The sequence below is a fragment of the Ornithodoros turicata genome, chromosome 1, assembly GCF_037126465.1.
Source record: "Ornithodoros turicata isolate Travis chromosome 1, ASM3712646v1, whole genome shotgun sequence".
Taxonomy (NCBI): domain Eukaryota; kingdom Metazoa; phylum Arthropoda; class Arachnida; order Ixodida; family Argasidae; genus Ornithodoros; species Ornithodoros turicata.
The window spans coordinates 34,836,443-34,845,964 of record NC_088201.1 but is presented as its reverse complement, the minus strand read 5'-3'; the positions used below and the strand labels follow the sequence as shown (position 1 = coordinate 34,845,964).

General features: G+C 42.6%; 2 protein-coding genes across 2 annotated transcripts; one reads left to right on the top strand and one right to left on the bottom strand.

Moving 5' to 3' along the window:
- Window positions 1-3,195: 3,195 nt before the first annotated feature.
- On the bottom strand, window positions 3,196-3,972 carry LOC135377963 (H/ACA ribonucleoprotein complex subunit 2-like protein). The gene has a single exon (XM_064610746.1). It carries the CDS (start codon window positions 3,854-3,856, stop codon window positions 3,296-3,298), a length of 561 nt encoding a protein of 186 aa, XP_064466816.1. The 5' UTR covers window positions 3,857-3,972; the 3' UTR covers window positions 3,196-3,295.
- A 144-nt stretch (window positions 3,973-4,116) lies between these two features.
- Window positions 4,117-7,846, top strand: LOC135377962 (transmembrane protein 70 homolog, mitochondrial-like). Its single transcript, XM_064610745.1, has 3 exons — window positions 4,117-4,336; window positions 5,855-6,159; window positions 7,504-7,846. The coding sequence occupies exons 1-3, from the start codon at window positions 4,241-4,243 to the stop codon at window positions 7,802-7,804; spliced, it is 702 nt and encodes a 233-aa protein (XP_064466815.1). The 5' UTR covers window positions 4,117-4,240; the 3' UTR covers window positions 7,805-7,846.
- Window positions 7,847-9,522: the final 1,676 nt, after the last annotated feature.

The window sequence follows — 9,522 nt, the reverse complement described above, 5'->3', positions numbered from 1 at the left end:
TTTGAAGGAATCTGTTCAGCTTGCATAAGAACCATTAACCTGATTTGAGCCCATGTCCGAGGACATTGGGGAGACTGGAGCACCCCGACCCACTGACTTTTTGATGACTGCCATATTTCAACTGAACCAGACTTGTACATCACTTACTCTACTCAAGTTGAATACTCTTGGAAGTAACTTGGTATTTTTTTCCGGGAGATTGGAAGGTCGAGAAAGAGATTAACTTTACCTGTTTTGGTTGGGTGCATACATTTCATCTTTGATATCATCATCATCATATTGATAACCGAGGGTATGTCCATGATTCTGCGGCATAGCCTGCAAAAGCAAGCAGTGCCTTAGAAATCTGAACTGAGAGCGCAAGGTACACGGACAAAGAACGGAGAAATAGACAGGACCTGCCTATTTCTCTGTTCTTTGTCCGTGTACCTTGCGCTCTCAGTTCAGATGTCTCATTACCAACTAGCCCAATCCTCAACCGGTGCCTTAGGTTTAGTATACTATACATAATACAATGTGTTAGCCTGGGCATGTTGGTGAATGCTCAGGATCTGTCAAAGCCGGGGAAGAGGAATGGTGTTTCATGGAGAGCGAGCACAGTATGGGGTAACCGCGTGAGTGATGTTGGGTGAGATATTTCGGGGAAGTATCTGAACGATATCCGTTTTTATCTTCTTTGTTTGTATTTGTTTGACAGCAAATGTTGCAAATTGTAAATTAATAGTATCTTAGTAGTAAAGTAACCAGTTACTTTTTGAGTATTTATTATTCTGCTCAGCGACTTTTCTGCCTGTTTCTGCCTGGTACTCACTAAACTGAAATACCCTTTTTGAGTATCTTGTACAAGCCTGCCCTGAATGCAACCAAGTAGATCCCACAGGCACCACTATGTGGGTGGCTCCCATTGAACTGCAGCAAAATGATTGTAGTTGTATTGCAAAAGAGATTGTAATGGGTGACATTAGAGGTCCGAAGGATTCTCATAGAGCCGGGGTTCTGAAACTTTGTGAGCTCAAGGAACCCTATACATTTATTGGCATAGCTAGGAGACCCTAACCTGCGATGTGTTCACAGAGGACATCATGCTGAAAATTACTTCATAAAACAATGAATGAAATGAATGGCTCTGCACAAAACGCATTGTGGGTTCATTTCATGAAGCATGAGTATCTTGCATTCTTCACAGTATAAATGGTAAAGCCCGCATATAATGATGCATCATGTTACAATATATCTTGTGCAACAATCGCTATTACGTATTGAACAATTTGTTGGTGACCGAAGCGGTTACCAATAACGTCATTGTTTGCAGAGATCGCTAAATTGACAAGAATGTTGTAACGCATCTGACACAGCCTTCACCATCGGCATGCACATTCCATCATGCTGGATGACTGTCCCCAGAACCCCTCACAAGACATCTCAGAACCCAGTTTGAGAACTCCTGTCACAGGGTAATATGGTGAAGGACGCACAGAAAAACACGGACAGACAAGGTCGTCCCTTGTCCATCTGTGTTTTTCTGTGCATTCTTCACCACGGTAGCCTTAAACCAACACACTCTACATTTGCTTGCACTCCTGTCACAGGGATTTCAAGCATGCTCAAGTCTATACTATCACAGTATGTTGTGCTTGACACACAATGTGCCATGGGGTTCACTTGGACACAAGGTATATGAACGTGGGAATGCTTTATCCCCCTGGCAAGGACAGCTGTTTTTTCCACAGAACTATTGCGCTTAGCACTCATCACCAAATCGAGCTGTCTAACACTTAAAGATGGAAGTCACTGAAAAGGTTAGTCAGCTGCAGGACCCACATCTTCTGGATTACCAGTCCAGGGCTCTACCGGTAATCCAGAAGATGTGGGTTCGAATCCTGCAGTTGGCTAACTTTTTAGTGGCTTCCCTCTTTCATTGTTCTTAGGCACTTGAGGCTTTGTGTGTTGTCTTTTCTTCTGTGGTTCAACCTCAGAACATCAATTTCCATCTTGTCAAACACTGTTTGAAAATAGGTAGTGCAATCCTCTTCACTAGCAGTTAACCTTCATGCCTGTAACCTTGATTATAAAAATGAAAGTAACCTAGAAATGAATGTTCAAAACAGCACAAAACGACTAAGAACATCACACAATGAAGTCTGACAACTGCACAGTTCTTTTGTAGTGATGAACACTTCGCAGAATTCACTGTGCGCATGCACTGTGCAACATTCAGAGTCAGTTCGTTCATTAGCCATACCTAGAGAACTCTAAGTCGGCTATATTTGTAATATATCAGTTTAGGCAGCATGAAGTGGTGCATGTACAGACCAAGGACAAAGCTTCCTCGATACCACTTGGCCCTGTCAAGGGCCATAAAAAGGAATATTTGCCTGTTGGTCATTGAGGTTGCCTTGTCATTTCTTGTGGCTATGCAGTGAGGTTAAGTCAACTCCTGAGTAGATAGGCTATGCAGTATGGGCTTCCCCACAGGCATAATAGCAGATGTAACAGAGTTACTGGAAGTCATGAAAGGAAAATAGGAGAGCAAGAACAAGACAGTATGTATCCTAATTATGTAATTTGAATGTTGGAGGCATGTATACGTACAAGTTTTCTACGTGTATTGCAGCATCTTAGAAACTTGGGCAGGTATGTGCTGGTCCAAGGACAAACACAAAATTGCCCTTAAAATATCTTCACCACCCAGTGCAGTATTCCTTCAAATTGCACAAAAGTCGACGTAGGGCATACGACGATGTACCATGACGTTTGAAGGGATGTAGTCGTGGCACCTTTTGGTGAAACAGCAGTTCAGCAATCCATGGATCAGTTGGCAGTGTGTCCACCTACTGATCCTAATGTGTGCAGGTTTGAACCGATGTTACGCCCATATCTGCTGCCTTTGTGGTGTTTTTGGCCTTCCTGGACAGTATTGGGGGGGCAAAAGTCCCAGGGTTCACCAATAGATAATGAGTGGTGGTAACAGGTAAATTTAAAACTTTGTGTGTATATATATAAACTGAGAATTGAATGTTCAGTGCCTCATATATCATGTCTTCTTCCAGTGCTCATCTAGGATTGTGCAGAGCACCACCATGCCCAACCCCTAACACTGCAGACGTTGTTGAATGACTTAGGCGCAGTCCCTCGATACTAAGTATTGAGTGACCATGGCTTAGGCTAATGAAATAAATCAGAGGGTACTGCATGCTTTAATAAAATGTGTATTTATGTTACAAATGGCTTCATTCATGAAAATAATGCTTCACACATGGATAACAACTATCGCGATGGCTTCGTGAATGTATTGTCACACCATAATGTCAAGTGCCCTCACTTGCTCAAGGCATTCGTCCATAAGAGGCTTGTAGTCTGCATGCTCCTTTACCATTACGACGATGATATTTCTTCTTGTACCCACAGCAGTTCCAATGTCTTTACGGGACGGCGTATAAACGTACGCGATGCCCTTTTCTTCGCACACTCCTGGTAGAAAGCTGATTATATCAATCGGTGCAACGTCTCCAGCTAAAATTACAAGACCAGTCTGGCCCTTTCGAATTGCAGCCTGCACTGCTTTCAATCCATTCACGACGTAGCCCTTGTGCTTCCACGACTTTTTAAGAAGTTTGTAGAGCTTTTTGCAAAGTTTCTTGGACGCCATAGGGTGAGAGATGGCATTGACGAAAGCAAGCTTTTCTTCGTATGTCATTTCTTCTTGCTGTTCACAGCTTTCATCCAAACCATCATCCGCTTCATTTTTAACGCGTGATAAATCAACGGACTTATCTCTTTTGGCTTTCTTCGGCGCAGAGGCGAGGCTTTCGTCTTCGTATCCGTCATCGTTTCTTTCACGCTTAACTGTCGTCATTGTGTACGGTAGTATAAACAGCAATAACGACCTAACGATGCCTAAGCACGTGCTTACTGCGGCAGACAGCGGCAAGCGAAAGATGGTCGGCGAGGTCGTTAGTATCGTACACTGCGAACGACCTACTATGCTACTATAATGGATCTATGTATCTACATATATAGTAGACAGAAGCTTGGAACATAATATTGAGTAAGTCGTGACTAAGAGGAAGGTCATTACAATTCAATCCAATATCAACGTCATCATCATCATCTTTGTTTCTCTTTTTAGCCCGTATTTAGCCGCAGCTTGAAGAACCACGAACCTACCGGAACCTGGAACGGGCAATTGAGGCATTTCCATGAAGTAATTCGTCCCACTTTGGGCCTGTTTGCGCTATAAATGGCAAGCCTCATTCGTGGTGGGCTGTTACCATCGAAGTGTCTCATTTACACTGCGTGTTGTCCTAACTGGAAATGTGCCACAAGAACACGACTGGTAACCCTTTCTCACTGTTTGTACAGGGTACTTTTATCATGAACAAAAGTGGAAATATAGGAGATAAAACCTACGTATAGTCCTCAAGATTTTGTCGTTTGCTATCAAATTTGAGGATGAGCTCTTTAGCGGATCACCAGTATACCCAATGCGTGCCGGCCCCAAAAACTATTGATGCTGTTCGTGTACTGCTTGGGTACAAATGTTCTAGGGGTTTGTTTCCGGATTGCATTTTGATTTTACTTACATTTTTTTTGTTGGTTTCAACCTTTAATATGCATGTGATGCGTCTTGAACTGGTACCAATGGTACAAACAAACATGGTACAAATCTTTGAACAGGAGCAGGCGTCCAGCTGTCTGCGAGCAGAGGTGGGGAGTAATGCATTACTTTTGAGTAATGAGTAATGGTAATGAATTACATTTTGCCAGCGAGTAATGAGTAATGGTAATGCATTACATTTCGACTGAGTAATGCAGGGTGGCATTACTCATTACTTTTGTCGAACGTTCATTGCGCCACGTGAAGATTGGGAGCACATCCAGGTTTCAGGGCAACAAAGAAAGAGAAGGGCCCAGTTTAACAGTTGGCGGTGTGTGTTACAAGTGTCCATGACGGTATCACCGATTTTCTCGTGTACGCATTTGGAGTAGAGGATAATCAACGAAAAAGAAACATAGCCTCTATTAGGGTAACAAGTGACAATTGCACTACTGATTCGCTGTTTTGGTATGGTACCGTGTTAGTTTCTCTTGAGCTGTCAGAGGTCGTTTTTCTGCAAGGACAGAATTTTAGGGCTGGGCATAGCGAAAAGGCAACATGGAGCCGGCGGGTGAAGACTTGTCCCATTCGTAGGTCGAATTTAGTGCGTATATCGAGCCAGTTTGTTGGGATGGGAGACATTTTAAAGTTCGGTGCAAAACTCGTCAGCTGGACTCTCGCCCTTTCTCCCTATTGAAATTGCTTGGTCCCTGGCCCAATCCAGCCCAGCAACGCTCTGCGCTCAAAGCTCGTCTGACATTTCTGGACACCATCAGACTTCGATCGTTATTGTGAAGGGGCTCGTTATTTTATTCCCCCCATTCCATCCAGCAATGGGGTAGAGTATCGCCTGTGGCGATGAAACTCTCCAAGGTCGAAAATAAAGTTGTTGTTTGGGGGTAATGGTGGCAAGGTTCAAGTGCTACATGGGAACCACAAACTGCCACCTTTGACGTCGTTGGCACGCAACGTAAATTAGGAGGCATTACTTTCGGAGCAACCCTCGTGTTCGAAAAAGGTGTTGTGAGGGAAAGTCCCAGCATACGGGAGATGTGCAAGAGACAAAATTTCTGGACCATCTTTTTAGAGTGGTTATATCAGGGAATCCATTGGCAGTTCTTTTCTTTTTCGGACGCCAATTTATTTTGATTTAGTGATTTGTGTTTGTGTTATAGGTAGATTCGGATTCATGATTCGGATTGATCCTCCAAAATGTGCAGGGTTCCATTACTAACTTTAACTGTTCTGATTTTCTAGATATGCCTCGAAAGGCCACCCATGAAAAGTGTTACCACCAGACACGGTTCTACATCTACTCCACCTGGCCAATTTCAGTATGATGCCGAAAACCACAACACTATAGTGTATTCAGGATCACTGAGGTCCACATTGAAACTTGTCAAAGGTTTCTCATTGACGACCAGCTTTGTTGGCGTCCTCGTTCAACCCATCCTGCTACAGAAACTCATGGATAAACCAATAGGAGTGGCATTAACAGTTGTTGCTACTACATCGTTCTTTATTGTTGTCACACCCTTATTACTCCATCTTATTGCAAAAAGGTGAGCTGCTTTCTTACCTCTTTGTAGTTTGACGAAAATGTAATGTCTCTGTGGAAATGCTCCATATAGTAGTGGAAAAAGTCCATGGCACAATACGACAGATCCAACATGTTCACTAATGGCTTAGTATGCCTAATCCTATGCTATGTAAACGCCACCAAAATGTACTTGTAATTGTTCAGGGTCAAAAAGCTGCTCAAAAGGGGATTTTGTAACGAGGGTCGGGCACATAGTGTGCTGCGGTTGGGTCTGGTGTTGAGTCCGAGACACTGGGTGCCCTACATTTCGTCGGGCAGGGGCAACAGCTTTGAGGAATTTTCCTCTTTTCCATCGTAACCATATACCACACGTTGACCTGTTCAGTCATCTGACACCACTAGGAAAGGTCAATCAGAGTGTCGAGGGAATAGCAATTAGCATGGCGAGCAAAGCTTTATAATATGCAAGAAGAAGAAAGAGAGCTTATACGTGAAGATTCCAGCTGTCCAGGAGTGTGGAGCCCAGTGATCTGACTCTTGAGGATGCACGAAGTGCACAGAGAACGGCATTGGCATTTTTGAGCAGAAGAATGTTTCTCAAGTTAACGTCATAAGTGGGTGTTTACAGGAGCTGAATGTCTACGGTAACCTTATACAAATGACTATGGGATGTATCTTATGTCGTCCAAAATAAGCACAGGCTTTGTTGACAACTGATGACGCATCTCCTCTGGAGTTTATTTATCCAGATCCCCCACTCTCTGGACATTTCTGCTGGGAACTGCAAGTGCAGTATAAATGGAGGTGGACTATATGTACTGCCAATTGTGCTGAGCTACACGACTGCTAATTTGTGTAAATCAAATCAAATCAAATCAGTTTTTATTTCATTTCATTTCATATAGAAATGAGGACGCCAGGCACAAAAGGCGCAAGCCTGAGGATGTGCCTTGCACCAGTGCATTATACTCTGGATCTATGCAACAACTCTGTAACATGTGGTTAATGAGTGAAGTGCCACACAAAATGCTATGCCAGGTCTGAAGGAAGACGTGAGTTCTTACAAAACACGTCAAAAGAAATTTTAGTGTTTCAGCACAGTTACGCAAAGTGCGTGCTGCATCGTATCAGCAAAGTGAAATGAAAGTGGAGAGAGACTAGCCAAAAGCACTTTAATGTCACAATATAACTGCTATGCCTGAGTCTTGCACTTCAAAGTTAGCTTCATCATGTTTGAACATTTAGAGCGCTCAGTTGTTGATGTTTGCTTTCTGAATTTGGGTAGTGTATTCTGTGGAGATCATATTGGTTGTATTGTACTGTATAATTGCCTTTGTAATTCCGTTCTCTTTTCCCTTTTTTGCAGATATGTGACTGAACTTACTTTCAATTCCTCAACACAAACGTTTGAGGCTACAACCTTAACCCTTCTGAATAGGCAAACAAAAATGAGCTTCAGTGCTGCAGATGTTAAAGTTCCAGAAATTCCAGGTGCCCTCACTACATTTCTGGTTAAAGGCCGTCCCCTCTTCGTGGACCCACAGTTATTTCAAGATGTGGATGCATTGGAACGCTTGATGGGCTATGATAAACCCATCGACTGGCACCTTGAAGAACCAAGCGGGAAGGTTCCGGAGCAGGCCACCGACCTAAAGAAAGAAACGTGATGGCCTTTTTGTATATTTAGGATAAATAGACAGTATATTGTATGAAGTTTACAGGCATCCTATTTTTTATTGGTACAATTCTGCAGAATGAATTATAAATTCATGAATGGGAAAATACACCAGGAAACTAAAATTGCTTGGGGGGGTTGCCCCCCCCCCCCCTCAAAAAAAAAACACAACAAAAGATTTGCTCTGCTGATGTCGTTATTAATCTATAAGAGTAGGTCTCCACTTTAAAGCAACAGGAAAACCCATGATGGCAGATATAGTTCTGTGGAACATAGAATTGGCTATTTTGTGAATGGAATGCGAAACAGGCAGAGAAACGGACACTGAAAATAGGTCTAAAATGTGATGCACAGCACCTTTCTTTTTTAAAGCAGGATGATGATGATAATATGGTGAAAGGAAAAGTTCACTCCCTACTGTAATTAAAATAAATACTATCTGTGGCAGAAACATTTGACTCCAATCAACTCTTCTACGAGTCTTTTCGCTCAAAAATGACATATTTCCAGAGTTATTTGCGAGAACCGTCAGCGGTCCATGCCCAGAGCCATGGGCAGGAGCAAGCAGTAAAGTCTCAGCATGAAATGTGTGGAAAATGTGTGAGTGTCCTCTCCCACATCTCCTCATGTATTTTCCATAATGGGACGCGATGAATTCTGCCAGAAGGGCCAAAAGAAATCTTTCACACAGTCCAGGTCACATGAAAATGGTGCCAATAGTTACCCAAACAGAGTTATTGTAGGAACGCGCTCATGTTGTCACACTGACCCTGTTAACATGTGTCTCTGCACAAGAATTTAAAATGGTGTGGGTTCCAATGATGTATTTTGTCAATAATAAATTACGCTGCTTAAGTCGGCGTAAAGTGACGAAGTGATTTGATAAATTAGGGAATTCACTGCCCGTTGCAACAGAAATCTGTGAATTAATGTCTAGACAGCAAACTAACCCTTTATGGCAAGCCAGCCACCACATTAGACTCAAGTCAGCAGAAATGGTGTCTGTACACTTGTTCTAGATACAACTTGCTGGAGCATTGCAAATTTATTTTACTTAGAAACAGAAAATGGCAGTTTCTGGTAGTTGCAAATATGTATAAGATAGATGTAACTGCACATATGTGAAACATGCTGCCATCTTTGCATCATATTGGGAAGAATAGACCACAATTATGTATACTGTTCCTGCTTTTTTGTGCCTAGCTACTCCCTATGAAAGTCAAAGCTTCTGTGGTTGCTACATAGAGTGACTTGGCGTTCACAATAACTGTAGGATACCAATGGCGGCCAAACTTGCAGGAGGCAGGATCATTTCCAGTCAATGTACCAATTTTCATGGGCCTACGTCAAACAGCAGACCAAAAACTGCAATTTTGGCACATTTTGAATTTTCTGTTGTGCATGATCACAGGGAACGGTAATGGTAACGAAAATGGTATATTACCGAAACTGGAGCTGGTGATGACAATACAAATAGAAAATGATGGGCTGCCATCTAATACTGGTGATAGCTGTTACTGTTATGCAGCAACTTGAGGTCTTTCTTTCCCTTTTCTTTATTTATTCTTATTGGACTCTAGGCATCACCTATGACATTTTCAGTATGCATCTGTCATTTGCTTGACCCAGTCTGCGTAATTCCTGATGCAAGCACATGTAAAAGAGAAAGCGGACTCCACAAAATAGCACGAGGACGCACTCTGTACACTT